At 37.9% G+C, this 17820-nt stretch overlaps 1 protein-coding gene across 1 annotated transcript; it reads right to left on the bottom strand.

The window, feature by feature from the left end:
- Window positions 1–102: 102 nt before the first annotated feature.
- Window positions 103–16384, bottom strand: SLC25A16 (solute carrier family 25 member 16). Its single transcript, XM_056494982.1, has 9 exons — window positions 16180–16384; window positions 15301–15393; window positions 13148–13281; window positions 11441–11504; window positions 5470–5591; window positions 4921–4987; window positions 4041–4203; window positions 3116–3184; window positions 103–1636 (listed from the first exon to the last, which is right to left on the bottom strand). The coding sequence occupies exons 1-9, from the start codon at window positions 16271–16273 to the stop codon at window positions 1480–1482; spliced, it is 963 nt and encodes a 320-aa protein (XP_056350957.1). The 5' UTR covers window positions 16274–16384; the 3' UTR covers window positions 103–1479.
- Window positions 16385–17820: the final 1436 nt, after the last annotated feature.

Genomic DNA, 17820 nt, shown 5'->3' with positions numbered 1-17820 from the left:
CTGTGTAACAACTCTTTAACTTGTCATGATGCTCCTCAAATATTTCAGATCATTCCAGAAACATGTATTCCTACTGACTGCAACACATAAATCATACAGGCATTAGTTCAAAAATGTTAATAAAATATACCCAGATACATTTCATTCTGTCCATAGCTACACTGTAGATTTCAAAGAAATAGGTATTTTTAAGAAACTGGGGAGAAGAATTGAGCCACTGATGTTGGTATTGAACATATAACTGAAAATCCAGTCTGTTAAATTTGTCAAATCAGTCTTACCATCCACCACTTAACATAACCACTGCCAATTCTTAGAAGACACTAAAATATTTACAATAAATAAATAACTTACATGAAGTAAATGCTTTACAGTTTCCTGAATCAAATGAGTAAAACCAAGAGTACCAATGCAAATCATGTATAAAATAATTCCTTCCAGCAAAGGAATTACAGGAGGAGGCAAACATGCAATAGTCTATTGCATCCCATAACTTCAGGAACAGTACATACACACACCTACAGAGGCCAATACAATCTTAATTTTCTTTTCTGCATTAGGTTGGATGTGGTCCAAAAACAAGTAAATGCAGCAGCATGCATCCTTCTTTGTCACCATGGTTTAAGGTAGGGAAAAATCCTCTTTACACCAGCTAGTACTGGGAAGTACATGACATACTCAGCCTTGAATAAACCAAATCAAGAACATTCAGCTCCACAGAAAAGCTTTCTAACACTAGGCTCCTACTACCTGCCATAAGGACATCTTTTCTAGCACTCATCCCTGTAAAATTCCCCCCTGCTTTTACCTGTGTAGTACAGCATTGCTTAGAATAGAAAACCTGTTTCCAAATTGCCAGATTTCTAATACTGTTAAATACATCTTGCTGGTTCTGTAATGGCTGAAGAGACGTTCCTGTGTAGCAGTCTGAAGACAGATGCATTGTTCTTGCATACAGAGAACTTGTACAGAACAAGAATGAAAGGCTGCTTAAAAGTGTGGTCTGCCAAGCTCAGCTTCTGCAGACCTGGCAAGGATCTGAATGCCAGAATCATTGCATTATGTTCAAATCAGTTCATTCCATTTAATTTTTAAATAATAACAGATGCCTAATTACTAGCTTAAAAAGCAGCAGCAGGTAATTCCTGGAATGGTGATAAAGCTAAATAACTGACAGCTTGGAACCCGTATAAAACATGGGTGTCATCTCCAAAACTGTGTCATTCTTAAAATTCATCTAATGAAGTCTAGAAGATCAAGTGCAAAAAAAGTGTTTAGAGCTAGCTAATGTTTATTTTGATGTGTCACCCGGTTTTGACTCCAGGAAAGTGACCACATTTTGGCAAATAAAGATGTTAGCCAACAGCAGGTCCACAGTAACAGAAAGCCTTTTTTAAAAAAACTTCAAGTAATTTATTCATCAATATCATTTGAGCATTGATAGTGTAGCTTTACAGAAAAGTCTTTTAAAAGAAACAATCAGTTGAGGTGCAGGAATTGTTTCATAAGTTCATATGTGGTAAAAGCCACAGCCTGGGAAGGGATACAACGAATGTAATTCAAGGATAAGCCACGGTACAGTCCTCTCCGTACTCCATGTTGTTGATACACGTATTTCAGTGTCTGCACCATTGTACTGGAAAAATAAAAACTCAAATCAGTAGCAGATACACATATTCACTATCAAAATAATTTTCTTTAAACACAAGACACTTTTTACTTGGGTTTTAAGAGACCCATGGAGAAAAATCCATGGCATTTCACACAGCAAAGCCACTGACATGGACTAAAAAGACAAGCTGAACTTCCACAAATAATGTGGGCTCAAGGGCTGGGAATTGGAAAGAGGACAGTGCAGTCCCAGCTAAACAAGTGCCAGTCTGAAAACACCTGCCCTACAAAACATGTTAGACTGGTATGTTACACCAGAATGGCTCCACACATTCTCCTGCCTAACTGGCAGGAAGGAGCTGAGAAGCATCAATGCCTTTTACAAATAATCACCTGAGTATGTAATACTTGACCTTATTAAAAGCAGAAATTGCACTGTATATGCAAAGAGAACTTTCCTCTCATGCTTGTATTGAAACTAAGCAAACAAATATGAAATGGTTGGTATTTCCAGGCTATTGAAGACAGTGCTCTTGGAGAGCATCTTCCATATGTTCCAAAGCTCTGAGACTCCCTGCTTGTTTTATCCTCTCATCCTCTAGAGATATACCTGTGTCTGTCCTTCAAGGCACAGCTCTCTATAGCCACAATAAAATTGTTAAATTTGGATTGTAAAAGTAGTCCTCACAAATGCAAAAAGTAAAACCCTGAGAACAACAAACACAGTTTTATTTTAAAATTATTAGGAGTGGAATATAGACAAGCAGGAAAAAAAAAAAAAAAAAAAAGACTGGTAAAGAAAACAGAACAGAACCTCCACAGTTAAGCAACATTCAGGTTGTTTGTGAAAGGTCACTCAGGCTGCTCTTGGTAGGATCCGACTTTCACAGTGAATTGCACTGGATACAGACATACACAATTCCACAAGATTGAAACTAATCAAGAGAAAACTGTCCCAGAATTGAATTTGATATACAAAAAGTTTCTCAAAGATGAGAGCTGATTTAATACTATTATGTTTTTTAAGTTATTATGGTGCTTCCACTTCCACTGAAGGAACTTCAACAATGTGTGGGCTGTAGATTACTGTAAGTGCAAAAAGCTCATGTAAAAGTACATTATGCAAAATCATCCTATGGAACAGATTCTGCACCATTAAAGTACTCTGAAACCATTTCACTTCAGCAGAAGCATTCCCTCTCTCTATAGAGATCTTGCTGATATTAAAGGTAATACAAGTTGCATTAAAATACAAAAAACCCATTTTACTAATACAAATACAGGATTGCCAACAAGAATGCCATTGTTATTTCAGGTATCTTTTCAATCCCAGATTGATAATGACAGCTTGTGTCTGTGAGGAAACTTCTTTATTAAAAGGATGAAGAAATCAACAGTGTATTAGTTCAGGAGGTGGAGGCAGTTTTCTTATTTTTAAAGTTGAAAATTAAGAACTGAACTCAGACACCCAAGAACTCAATAGAGATGCATAGGAAATACTTACAGGCACTTTTCAGAGTCTGGGAGAACTGCTCCTAACTGCATTCGTCTACGAGTTACATCCAGGGGATACCTGCAGAGCAGATATTGAAACAGCAGCTCAAGCAGATGTGTGTTTGAATATTGTTTGAACAAACAAAGAAGTCCACGTGCAACCTCCAAGCTCCCTTTTCAGTGAGTCAGGAATTTAGCTGAGATTCTCAACACAGCTGGAAGCTCTCCAAAAAGGGAGACTCCCTTTACACAACCAAAACCAGCAAAGCAGAGCTTCTAATATATTCCATTTGGCACTAGTAAGGAAGACACATGGAGATCAGATGAGAGTATAAAACAGTATGTAAAATACTGTAGGGGGAAGACACCTGCATTGAAAATAAAATTAACAGTGAAAGGATTAATAGGCAGTGATTTAGTGAAAAATCCATGCCATCTAAGTCCATTAAATTAACTTATGGACAAAATAAAATAGAACAAGGACAGGGTGAGAAAGGAAAAGGCAAGCAAAGTAATAAAAATGCCAAATACAATATCTAAGATTTTATTTTTTTTTTTTTTTTAATCCTATGGCTTCACAGGTTACATAGATTTGAAAGTAAATTGGAATGATAAAATTATGAAAATTACCTTCAGGGTCAAAATTTTTTAGCTTTCCTAGCAAGCTAAGAAACAAGATTGTCACTAAAAGAGATTCCAATGGATATTAGGAGATTTGCCTGAATTTGTTTAATTGTCTCGCTGGATAATTCTTAAAAGACCCTAAAGATTAAATAGATATTTAATAAGTGAAACAACAGAAAATACCTGAATTTCAGTATTTGTTTAATTTCAAAACCTTACTAATAATTCGACTTCGATAAAATGGTGTCACATAAAAGTTTCTTTAGCATAAACAGCTGCAGAGATGAAACCAGCCCCATGCCCAAACTTACGATATCGTCTGAGCTATTGCTCCAGCTATGCCACCACACAGCAGATTTACATGTGTTTTCAAAACTAACACTTCGGGGTTATCTAATGAAGGCCGTCCAAGCAAGTTAGGAGCTTGAGCAAGTCCAATGCTCTTTAAGGTACCAAAGGTAAAAAATGAAAAACCTAAAAGGAAATTTAATTTTATGTACTTTCATAAAAAAGCAAACTATTTGTTGATGTTTCATCATAAACAGAAAGCTGCATTTACAAAATGAAACTATTTTCCAGTTCTTTTGGAAGTTTCTTCTTAAGCAGAAAGATAAACAGTATTTTGAACTACAGTAACTTCTGTCCAAATGAATTTGTGTTTATATATAATGCTACAAGAATACATGCAGTAAGCTAGGCTGTGAGTTTTAAGTTAATGGGTTGCTGTCAAGAATCCTTCCTTGCTCTTAAGATATTTCTAACTGAGGGACATCTCTCAGCTTTTAAAAAAGAGTAATTCAGCCAGGCTGTTCTGCTCCTCCGTGCCACATCACCACTGCTTTACATGCAGGAGTACTCACAGAAAAGCCACCAGGAGATGGAGCCAACACGGAGCCTCTGAGGCCCCATTTACCCAGCACCCCTCCCAAGGATCTGCCTGTTGGAGAGAAACAGCCTCCATGTTTCCTTGGGGGAAAACTGGGAAGCACAACACAACCACTAGTTTACTTTTCTCACTCCCAGCTCCAAATTGCACAAAAGCTAGGCTTTGACTATTGAAGACACTTTTTAAGGAGCATCACTGAAGATGATTTGGACAGAAGCTAATTAACTAGCTGTGCAAATACATTTAAACAAATTTAGTAGTGCACAGAACTGCTGAAGGACTGCCACGTTCTGGCTTTAACTTACCTGCATATGGTGCCATTCCCACCACAGTTGGCATCAGCCCTCTGTAGAATCCACTAAAACCACCTTCCTTTGAAAGAAAAACACAGCAGCATTTGTGGTAAGAAATACATACAGACTCCCACGACAGCAATCTGACTAGCACCATCTACCACCAAGGAGCTCATGTCATGTTCTGCTTCCCGTGCCTGAAGAATTGGAGGGACAACTGCCTGGCTCATAGGAGATAAATAAGTGAAAATGAAGGGAAAATCTACACCCAACATCATAACTGGGAACATCTATGCATTATACATAGCCCTCCTCCCCAAATCTGTTTGGTAATGCTACTACTTTTCATGAAAAGCAGCTTCTCTGCTGTTTCTGACCTCCCATTTACAGCTCACCAGCCTAAGTCAAAAGCAGCATCCAAATAACTTTGTACATTAAAAAATTCAAAGTGCACGCAATGAAGCGTTATTTTGCACCAAGCCATTATGTTCAATGCAGTGCAACATTATTTTAAAGAGCATACTTTGCTTTGACAGAACTGAAGATTAAAAGAAAAAATACCTTTGTGTAAATCATCTTGAATGCATGGATAATTCCCATGTACTTGTGTTCCCCTTTTACTTGGAACGCCAGGCGAACTCTAACCATATCAAGAGGGTAAGTACAAATCACTGCTGTAATACCTTTATTAAAAACAAAAACAAAACAAGCAAACAAAACTCACCTACACCTTATCTGATTCTAGGATTATTTTGAAAAGTAAAATTTCCTTTTCTGGCAGTGAATACAACAGCATATACAAACTATTTTGTTAAAGAAACACTTAAAGTCACTTACAACCAGTAAACAGGAACACTAACTCCAGCAACACACAAAGGATTTATGTTCGTACTTGGTGTTCACTGAAGCAGCACACCTAGGCCAAGATTTTCCAAGATTTATAGACCTGACTATATTCACCTGAGCAATCTTACTGAAATTCATAGCTCCTAAGAATCAGGCTAGTCAAGTACATCAGCTTTACTGGATTGCAACCATGAAACCTAATCCTACCATACTGAAAAAAAACCTCAAACCACCAAGTGTACATGTTTTATTCCAAAAAGGTTCTGCCAGAATTTGGTGTGATTACTGGGTAGAGATGCATCTATCTACTGTATCTGCAAACACTAAACATATTCTAATGACACACTAAATATATAATTACATCTAAGATAGAGCCAGGCTCATACTCATGACAAGTACCTAACTGTGTTGCATTACTGAATTTTAATAGTTCATGTTACATCAACACTTCTATTTTAAAACTGAGCAGAAAAGCGTTCTGGACTTAAGATGTAAAATAAAAGCAAAAAAAAATAAAACTTGGAACTCATCCAGTTAGGAGCTGCTTCAAAACAGCTTAAATGCTAACCAACTTGCAATTTGGGAAACCACTCCAGTACAAAAAAGAACAATTCTAATAGTTGCTGAGTACAAAATTTTTTCCAACTACCAGGTATTGAGGTAAAACACTCAATGGTTGACAAATTCTTTGGAGGGAATAGTTAAAACTGTTGACTAACAACAGAGGTCAATTTTCTGATGGTATACCACAGTCACCAAAAAAACAAAACAACAACAATAAAAAAAACAAAACTCAAAGTAAATCTGGAGAAAAGCAAAATGAAAGTAAAAACCTTTGTAATTAACACTGTTTTCTAGCAACTGCTCTGAGTTAGCTAAATGTAACTTAAAAACTGGTCCTGTAGAAGATAAGCACACTTTTTATGCTGGCAGGAAATTGTCACTTCCTCTTAAGTTTTAATAGTTTCTTAATGACATGTTTTTTTGTAGCTGCATTATCTCCCTTCCTTTCTTCAAGGCCAAGAGAAATCCATAACAGAGGGAAGAAGAAAGCAAATACAAACCAACAACAAAATCCAAACACAACACAACTCCTGCAAACAAGCTCTTCATAACTTTTACGCCTGGAGTTTAAAAAAAAAAAAAAAGACAAAAAAACACCACTGCTCTGATAAGTTGAATGATCTGAAAAGTATCAGGATTAGATGGTGAGGGAAAAAAAAACCCACCAAGTGAGCTATCCAAAAATCTGACACTGGTCAACTGACAATTGAGAGCCAAGGTTGTGGGATTCTGGATTATCTCACCAGTAATTCATTTTAGAAGACAAAAACACCTCTTTCAGAGATTTTGGACATGTCCTCTGAACAAAAAACAGACATCTGCAGTTTATTTCTGAAGTTGTCTCACCCACAGAATTCAAAAGTTGGAAGTTGCAAAACACTAAAGCAACTTCAAGATTGTTTCCACTGACTTACATGAAATGCAATCCCTCAGTCTAGAGCCTTTTCCTAGTAGATTGCCTGAGATGTCCAGAAATATCATAAAATAGATTAATTCAAGCACTTAAAAAATAAAAATCAAGGGGGCAGGAAGCACTTTCAGAGAGCTTAAGAGTGCACAATAAAGTCATTCCACTTCAGGAAACAGACTTTACCCCCTCTTCTCTTTCCAATCATGCACTGATATCTGTCCAGGAACTTCCTCTGAACAAAGGCTAGCAACAGACCAACCAACAGCTTGGTGAATGCACTATTTAGTGAACACAGTCTGAAAATAGCAAAATTTAAAAAAAAAAAAAAAAAAAAACCAGATAAAATGGAAAGAAACTGCATTTAGCAAGGATTTAAATAGAAACTTGGGTTTTTTTCTTAAAATCCTCTAGCCATGAATTTCTGAAAGAAAAATGAAAGAAGTAAAAAGGGGATTTGGGACATCAGCCACAATATATGCTGTCATGTAGCAACTAGGAGAAGCATGTTACTGCTTTACTGTTCATATAAGGAAAATGTACACACAAGGGATCAAGATTTCTTTTAGGGCTCAGGAAAGACACTATCCTTTCCAAGAGGAATGGCAGCCAGCTGTGAGACACAGTCATTGTGGTGAAGTCCACAAAATTACTCATCTCACTTCATACTATATTCATACATACTCATAACATACTATGTTATAAGAAGTCAGACCACAGCATCTTAAGGCTCAGTCCTAGGCTTCAAAAAGCAAAATCTATCCCCATTAATGATAGCTAAGCCAAAAATCTCTCCTGGGGTAGGTTAAACCGGACAGATTCAAAAGTGTATCAACAGTTCAGAGATACAGCAATTCCCACTGTCTGACCTGAAACAATCATAATAGGGGCATGTAGCTCCCTTCAAAGAGCCACTTCCTCAAAACCACCAAACTTTTTCACTGCCAATGCTGGTACTGAAGCCAGGGAAAGACCATTCTTCACTTCCCATATTGTCCTCAAGCACCTTCTGACCACTCTTGGGGACAAGACACTGGGTTACACAGACTAAAGTAGTGACAGTGTAGCACATTAGACTGTCCTTTATTTGCTTCCCAGGCTTTGGGAGTTAACAATGAGATTAGCTCTACAGGGATTCATCTGTCTCCCAATTTCCCTACTATCCCTTTGTTCTTAGCAATTTTGTTTCTTTGGAAATAAATAAAAAAAAAAAAAACAAAATAAAAAAAATATCTGGAACAAGATAAAAATATAAGTGACACACATTTACATTGCAAACACAGTTGGTATGTCAGTTTTTATGATCTCTGTATCATGTTCTTTGTACTTTATCAGTAGCTCCAGAGATCAAATTAAGCATGCCAGGAGATTCCAAGGAAAAAAGCTGAAAAAGTGATAAGCACAAGAGACAGCCTTGAACCGCAGAAGATCTGCTCCTTAGCTAACAAAAAGATTCATTTACCAAAGCAGCTTCTTCTGAACAAAGCAAACCTTCAGAAACTACCTACAGAGAAATTGCTGATGACAAAAAAATATTTATCATACAGATTAAAGAATGCCTAATATATCAGTCCTGATATTTCTTTATATCCAGTATGTAATTCTGTTCCCCTCCACAGTGCATCCAAAGAACTAGACCAGATTTTTTTAATACGCTGACTGAAGTAGATAACTGTTAATTACATACTATTTAAAATTGAGACAGCCAATATCCTTCTAGATAGTACTAGGTCAGTACTGTTTTCAATCACTTTTAGTAGAAGTAAAAAGCTAAAAACAGAAACATACTTCCTGTATTGGTTTAATGGGACTTGAGTTTATCCTAGATAACATCTAGTCTTTTTTGGCTTTTTTATTTTGAAGTTAATCAAGTGAGGAAATAGACATTTCTGTGGTTTAATTTGGATTTTTCTATTAGAAAACTTGGAAAAAATTAATTTGTAAAATCATCGTGCACTGTTTTATTTAATGTTGCTTGTTCATTTTTGTTATTTGATAATTTTCTTTCCTAAACCCCACCAACCTCTATGATTTTTCTTCTGCCCAGTTCTGTCTTTCCTTAGAAGAAGCTATACACTGCTTATCTGTTAATGAAGTGTTACAGCTGAAATTTGAATCACACAAGACTCAGGAAATTCAGAGTTAGAGTTTCCACAGTAACTTTAACTTGGTCTCCTTAAATATATGCATTACAATAGGCTTTTCTTTTCTCTCCCTCCACTACCTCCATTCTCACTGCCTTGTTTTCCCCTGTGGATATGCTTTTGGTCCTGTTTATCACTTACATGTTTCCCACCACTTAGAAGCTGATTCAGGTCTGCTGATCACTAGTCACATTGGAAACACTGACATAAACAAGATGTAAGTACAGTGGGTACAGAGAAGTGAAAGCAGACAGCTGCCTGGCTAGATGGTGTAGAGGGGCAAAAAGTTCTAAGAAACACAGGTTATCTATTAGTACCTATTCTCAACTTGTTAGTACTGCATCCCATGAAACTGTGAAGACCCCTCTGCACCAACACTGGGGTTTGTGCAGCACATCATCTCCTTTAGTGAGATGCGGAAGAAACAGAAAAATACCCTTTACTGGAGCCAGCATAGGAAGGAAAGCAAGAAATATTACCAATTGCTTTCAAGTCTTTTCTTTTTTGTTTGCAAACCTAGAAAACTTCTGTGCCAGATTTCAAACTCTGTGCTCTTTTTAGTGCCTCCTTCCTCCCCTGTATCTCCTTGATATACTTAAGCTAAACCCTCTGCCTCTATTATCTAAAGAATATCCCAAGAAGCAGGTAATGCCACCTAGTAAACAACTAGTGAGCCATGTCACACTACATATATATATATACTTGATTGGGTTCATTTCACCCCCAAGTCAAGCTCAGTTCCTCACTTTTGGGGCTCTAAAAATGAAACTATTGAGTATATTGTACTTAAACACACCCCACAAAGCAGATGGCAGCTGCCAGATAGCTCTGTATATTAATTTATTTCTGCTATTCTAACCACACAAACCAGATTTAACCAGTAAGGTGCTTACAACAATGCCAGATGCTATTTATTTACAGGAAGAATTCCACCCCATCCAACACTGACTGGTTAAGCTGATTATTCAGTGTTTTCACAGCACCTCCCAAGTCAGGTTCCCAGGCTCTGACAAAGCTCCTGGAAAAGCTAAAAATAATAATAATCTTTTGGGGGGAAAGTGAACTACAAAATGTTCCTTAGAATAGTTAAAGCCAGGGGAAAAGAAAAAAAGGAAGGAAAATAAAAATCTATAGATCTGGGGTTTTTTTGACTTTTCAGATAGAAAACCAGCCAAGATCTGGAACATATCTTAGCAAACAGGTTTTGTTAACTTTTAGGACTCTTCTCATTGTTTAATTTCATTCTCTTCTTCCTCTGACACCAAACAAAGCCAGGATATTTTAATGAGATCTTTCTAGTTTAATTGAAGGTAGTATTAAAAAATCCCAGTATTTTTTTCCCATTAGAAGCTAAATATGAATATCCAAAACTATTTAAGGACTGTCACTAGACTGTTTTACAAACTAAAAGCACATGAAGAATCACTTCAATTAAAACTCAGTCCACTATTACTTACCTTCCCCTGTTTTTTTCTTAGCTACTTTTGACCCAATGACTAGTAAGATGAAAAAAATATATAATCACATGATACATTGGGAGTTGACTGGGTTTTTCTGCTGCTATTGCACTAACCAATAAATGAAAGACTTTAACATTCACATATAATCTAAAGAGCATCATGACAATCCTGCACTGGATGTGGAAGAGTACAGACCTTTCTGGCAAATCCAAAGAAACAACTCATGTAAGAAGTTGTTTTCTGTGGCCTTATATTCAACCTAGCAGCAGTGGCAGAGGGGCTGATGAGCTAATTCTATCAGAACCTGCAGCTTCATACTTCATATTGATACACTGGATTTTACAGTTTTTAAATGCCATAACAAAAGAGTATAAAAAATACTGTGCTTCACAACATAGCACAGAATTCACTGCTGGCACAAATATTTTTTAAAGAATACTCTTAGACAAACAGATTTCAATTAGGCAACCACATTAAATTAACCATTTACTAGTATATTTGCTTAATACAAATTTGCAGGAGTTTGACCCAACACCACATCAAATCACCCTCTGAATGAATATTAACTTCTCAGCAAAACAAATGTCTGAAATCCAAGTTCAAAACTATACCTGCCATGGATCCAGCCATTAATCGATGCACATGCCCGGAAATCCCAAGCTGTTTCTTTATTACCTACATAAATATGGAACATTTACAGTAGTCAGGTATCAGAAACGACAGGGTAACACAGCAGAAAGTTTATTAGCACATTAGTGCAAACTCTGCAGCAGTTTCCAAGAAATTCACAATGCTACAAATTCAATCCAGAACTTTTAATTACTGTTAGAATTTTTTAACACTGCTGCTGTTTCCGATTTCTTATTAAAAGCATGGAAGTACTAAATTTTTACTAACAAAGCAAAACAATGAGTTGGAAGTATTTGTACTGTTCACTTCAGAAACTAGATTGTTTATTTAGTTATCATTAATGTGTGTTAAACAAGGCAAACTGAGTATGTAGAGAGCAAAAAACACTGAACAAAGTTAAGTTGAAAAGTAAGAAGAGTCAATTTTTCTTACATGCACATCATGTGAAACACTCCCATAAAGTTTTTAACTGGATTAAAAGAAAAAAAAAGAAAAAAAGAAGAAAAAAAGAGAAATAAAAAGGAAGAGAAAAAGGACAACATTTCAGAGCAAGAACTTGCTAAGTTAATTATGGCCTGGAAGGAAGTTAGAAATTAGTTTCCAGGTTTTTATCAAACAACTGAGACTTTCACTTTCTGCTATAAAGATCATTTTGTATCTTCCTCCTTTAAGAGGTTTTTTTTTTCCTTTCATATTTTCATGCAAAATATTGTGAAGATTTCTGATCAATTCATAGGTAAAAGCAAGTGCTATGATGCTAACTGGGTTCTTGAAATTGCAGATTCATAAATAACTTCAATTATATAGCATGGCATGCAGTCTTTTGTTCCATACAACATAAAACATGCAGAGATCAATAGCGTTTTGTGATTACAGCACAAAAAAAAATGAACGTACAAAAACCATTACAGTAACTTCTTTGTATCAGTCTTCTGAAATTGACTCTTAGGGAAGGGAATCTCAATCTCATTCTCCTCAGTAAATACTGTACCATTTACTTGGCTGGGTACTAAATCTGTCCTTTCAAACATGAGATTTCTCCTCTCTAATAGCAAAATGGTACTTTTTACCACAAACAGCGATGTTTAAAAACACATTCATGCTAACAACTGACCTCCATGAGATATTGCAAAGATTTATTATGAAAGGGTAAATGCAGAAAAACAGAAAAGAATCCACAAATCTTGCAGAACCCTGAAATGAGCATTTTTATCTTGAAGGTCATTTTTATCTACAGCCTGACATAATAATTTGTCAGGTCAAATATAACTGTGATATCCAAACAGACTGTCAAGTTTAAGTAATTTAGCCATGAAGTACTAAGAATCCCAACATAAATACAATAAAGTTGTTTCGTTCTACATTTTTTCCTCCATTATTCACACAGGGCTACCTCATAGCAAAACAAATAACAGTAGACTTTAAGCTACATTTTGTTTTCTTAAAAGAAAGGGTATTATTCTCAACAATACAAACATTTAGAAGTCACTGTGAATTTCTTTTTTCTTAAGGAAAATTGCAAAAGCTTCCCTGTCATCCTGGTATTTTTAATGAGTAAATTCTGATAAAATTAAGCAACCTTAGAAATGTGCAGCTAATAAGACATAGAAGCTTCAGTGTTAGTTTCACTCAACTGTATTCATTGCATATAGGGAAAAAAAAAAAAAAAACAAAACAAATTCAGCTACCTTTTTATATTGGTCAAATGCCATAAACTGAATAGCTCCATATGGAAAGATTCTAATCATCATGGCCCCATTTCCTTTATACAGCCCAAGGTAACCTTCCTTTTTGGGGACAGCACACAACGTAGAAAATACTCCTGCAGCAACACAAAAAACAGCAGTTAACGCAGTGGGGAAGGAAAAAACAAAATCAAGGAAATGCTACTCTAAAGAAAGTGAGCGTATAAAGCTAAGGCTGCATCACGTTGCTCATGTAACTGTGGCAAATCCACTTTCACTGCCCAAACACTGCCAGAAGGGGAGAGCCTTAAGGTTAGGTTTTATCAGTTTTCTCATCTCCCAGACTCCACCCACAGCAGCCAGCAAAACAAGCGAGAAAACTGGCTAACTTACAATGCAGTCCGTTCTAAATAAGTAAATAAACTTGAAAATCTAAAACCATGCCAGAACAATCTGGTATTGCTTCATGCTAAATTACAGATTAAATGCCATCACTGAGGAAATCAGGTAAACATGTTGAAGACTCTCATTACTCACAACTTAAACCTCTCACGCTATCTCAGAGCTGCTGCAACAAGAAGCAATCCTACTTGCTTTTAACTGGTGAGGAATAATGCAAGATCACACAAAGTTTGGGCAAAACCTACAGCTTTACTATAAACATTAGCTACACACAGTTGCTATAAATTTCACTTTTTAACTTGATTCTATAAAAGAATTAACCGTGATAGTCAGTTTTAATTCATATGCAACTACTACATAAAAGCAGAAAATGAAAAAGACATCTTGCTTTCAGGTAGGAAGAAAAAGGTGGCTGACAAACTTTCATTTGAAGTTTAAACAAAACAAGCACCTATTAGCTTCTGGGATTCTAAGAATATGAACAGATTAGTGCACCTTGTCACTATATCATTGTATATTAATATATGATTACATATTTAGTAGTAAATTTACTTTTAAGATATCATGCTTATTATATGCCTCTGAACTTACTTAGGCCAAGATTAGAATTTCACTCTACCCTGTAATGATGAGTTGTTATTATTTCTATTTCTTAGAACACACCCAAGATCAACATGGCACAAGCTCCACAATGCAAGGGTAAAAACACATGGTGAGGACTTGGATAAACTGACTCATGGTGTCTCTGCACTCCCAGGTACCTTAGCCACATAATTCTCCTTTTTTGCCTACATGTGACACAGATACATATTCAAGTCAGACACAGTTCAAATAATCAGCATCATATCTGACTCCTAAAATAGGGAAGAACATAAGATTTTACTTGCCAGTTATGGGACAGTACAAAGCAAATTGAAAATGAAGATTTAAAATCTCATCAAACCAATTATTTTACCCTTCAATTCCTAGACTTGAGTGTATATTTGTGTCTGTGTTACTAAAACATATTGCTTGTATTTCCCTTTTTGCCACGGTGAACATATGTATCTACCGAATTTTACGATTTAGTGATGATTTACTTTTCTAACTTTTATAAAATATTATCTTTAGTGTCTAAGTTAATAGCAAGTTTAGTTACGTGCAAAATTAGCCAGCTCTTTTTTTTTCCCCCTGACAATTGCAACATTTTGGAGCAAAAGTTATGTTTCAGTACCATCTGACATAAATGGCTCAAGAACTCTGCACAAGAGGGCACTGTTAGAGCCTTCAGAGAACAGCTCTGGGCACGCGAGTTGGCTCTCACCATGATGCAACACAGACCAAATACAGACCACCTGCACCTCACACCAGGCAAAAGCCTCTGCTCTCTCCAGCCATGTCTCTGAAAAGCAGGGATCGCCACGGCCCCTGGGAACTGACAGTTCAGTTCTCACTGAAATGATCCAAGCTTTGAAGTTATGATTACCCATCTCCTGCTGGCTACTGTAAGAAGATCAAGCCTAGCTCTTATATGCCTTATTGAGGATTATTCTGACATCTCAATCTCTAACACATTGACTGACACCACAACTTACACAGGGCCTTGTTTTTCTTCTCAGACAGTAACAAGACATGGCACACAGCCTGACCAGACAGATACAGCCTTTCTGATAAGCCCTTTTTTTATCAGCCTCATCACTGAGCAAATTAATATACCCAAACCACAAACATACTGCATTTAAAACCAAAACTTAGACACGTTGCAGCCATCTTACCTAGATGTTTGTAATGGTGGTTATGAGCTTGCAGCAAAATCTTTACTCGATCCAGTGGTGCAGTAGTTGTTTTGGCACAACATCCTGCAACACCTTTCCAAGAGAGAAACAGAAAAGTGACAGGATGAAAAAAGCTCTTTAGGTTAGCAGTTAAATAAGGGATTATTCTAATGTCGTTAACTCAATCAGGAGCTGGAAAAAGCCCCAATGACAAGTAAACAGTTTCTATTAGATGTTACAAAGCCCTTGAACCCTTCACGAAATATTTTAAGCTACTTTTCCTGTTTACAAAAACCCAGGCCGCTATCTATCTCAGCTGCTAAGGTCATTGCAGAAGGAACTTCCCTGAAGTTACTCAAGAGTTTTCTATCCTGTTTCCTCCTTTCCTTTTGTGGGAAGCAGCCCTTGCTGATCTTCCCAAGGAGGTGGGCTAGGCGCCTGCCGTGTACCCTGTGCCATTTCAGAGAGCGAGATCCAACAGCGAGTGCGGCATGATGTACGAACTTTAAACAAACATAACCTTCTCCTACCCCCAGCAGATCAGAGAGCTGAGACACCTTACAGGAAAAACAAATAGGCTTTTCTTCTAAGAGGTTACTAATGCGGCGTTGTGTCTCGCCCCTTCACACCACCTTCATCTTCTCAATAGCAGCCTCAGATAACAGAGGGTTAGGGCTCTGGGAACAATCAATTGGCGGCTGACTGGGGCTCTTCGCTGGTTCTGACACACGTGCCAGTCACAGGCGTGCACCGCGCCACCCGCGTTAGCCCATTAGGGGAAAAAATGAAAAACGAGCTCCCTGCTTGCCCAGGTGACGAGAGCGGCGGCAGTTTCACCGGGGACAGTGCCACCGAAGTCCGCCCGCCCGGGGCACCCACCTCCGGCGATGAAGGAGCGCAGCCAGTAGAAGTCTCGGCGCGCCGCGGCCGGGGGCAGCGCGGCGCCGGGCCCCGCCGCCGCCGGGGAAGCCATGGGGCAGGCAGGGCAGGGCCGGCTCCCTCAGGCGGCGAGCGGCGGCGCTCCGGGCAGCGCTCGGGGCAGCGCGGTGCCCCCGCCGCGCCGCAGGGGCGGAGCTGGGGGCGGCCCCGCCGAGCCGCGGCCGGGCACGCTGCGGCGCCTGCGGATCGCGTCACTGCCCGGCCCGGGCCGCCCCTCCGCTGGAAAGGCAGGGCCGATTCCGCCAGAGCTGCTGCGGGGTCTGCTTCGCACCCGCTGAGTGCTGCGGGGCACCCTACGGCGTGGAACCTCTGTTAGTGCCCCCGGGAGCGATTGCTGCTCCTTAAAAACAGTCATCCGCGCACCTCGCCGACAAACCGTGTGTTCAGAGCTATGGGCGCGCCCAACCAAAACCTAAACAGCCCTAATTAGACTGTACTGTAAAATACACCTATTCCTTTTTAGCCGTTTAAATAGCTACTTCGTGCTAGAACAGCCATATTTCTTTTATCTACAGTTACGGTTTCATACCCAGAAAAAAATATTTAGTACGATTACTTATATGCAAGTTTCATAATGCATCAGAGGGGGAAACACTGGAAAAAAAGAGAAATATCAGCGGTTTTAGAATCGGAAAGGTCAAACAGTATCATTCTGCAGCTGTCAACATTTTTGACATTTTTAGATTTTCTGCAATGTCTCTGTTGAATATGGTGTATAAGACTTTCCAGGAGACATCTGACCTCTTGTCTTCAGCTCTTGAAGAAAAAAACTACAAGTGCACCCTCTAAAAGCTGGTGCATGGAACAAAGAGAGCACACACCTGATGCCTGGTCATAGCTGGTGAGAAAGCTCATGCTGTCAGCTTTTTTATGATTTTTCTGCACTCACCTATTCCTTATATACTTTTTGCCCCGTATATCTCAGCCTGGGTTTCAAGTATTCCACATACCAATATGACTTTTTAAAGTTAGTCTTCTAACACAAAGAAACCAGTCAAACAAATCTCATTTCTTGCACAAGTAAAAGGAATCACTTGCCAAAAAAAAAAGCCAGAATATTTTTGCTTCCTGCTTGTGTCAAAATGCCTTTAAGATAAACTGCTCAATTTTCCCTTTAATAGATTATATTACTTAAAATTAAGCATGTGTCAGAATCAAGAAATCTTCATTTTACTCTATTTGATCATTCCATCACATATTTGATAAACAGCTGTTACAATACTCATTCTCTCTAATAACTAAAAAATAGATTTCCTCTACAAAAAATATAGCAGAAAACCTTCAAGGCTTTTTACCTTTTGTAATATACCTGCAAAATTCATATTTTTTTGTTGAAGTCACTCTAAGTCCCTAATGGAAAGGCAACTATTTTGTGAGGTATTGAAGCAGGTTTTTAAGTCACTGTTGATGCCATTTTCTCCACCCAATTTCTTTTCTGTTTCTGCTCAGGAAAAGCCTCCTCCCACCACAGCAACCATACTGTGTTAGCAGCTCCAGCTGTAGGAACGTAATTTACTGATTTCACACAGAAAAGCTTTGCAACTGCTCTAACAGCTGAAAGTCATCAAGTTTCTAGAGTTT

The sequence above is a fragment of the Oenanthe melanoleuca genome, chromosome 6 (assembly GCF_029582105.1).
Source record: "Oenanthe melanoleuca isolate GR-GAL-2019-014 chromosome 6, OMel1.0, whole genome shotgun sequence".
Lineage (NCBI taxonomy): Eukaryota > Metazoa > Chordata > Aves > Passeriformes > Muscicapidae > Oenanthe > Oenanthe melanoleuca.
Note: the sequence above shows the minus strand (reverse complement) of the source record. Positions and strands in the feature narration are given on the sequence as shown.

What these genes read in the sequence shown, in the direction of transcription:
- SLC25A16 (XM_056494982.1), bottom strand. Translation starts at nt 16,273, where the DNA reads ATGGCTTCCCCGGCGGCGGCGGGGCCCGGCGCCGCGCTGCCCCCGGCC. An exon ending in GCGCTCCTTCATCGCCGGAG is followed by an intron (nt 15,394 to 16,179) that starts GTGGGTGCCCCG and finishes TCTCTTGGAAAG; the next exon opens with GTGTTGCAGGATGTTGTGCC. An exon ending in GGGAATGGCACCATATGCAG is followed by an intron (nt 4,204 to 4,920) that starts GTAAGTTAAAGC and finishes ATTTCCTTTTAG; the next exon opens with GTTTTTCATTTTTTACCTTT.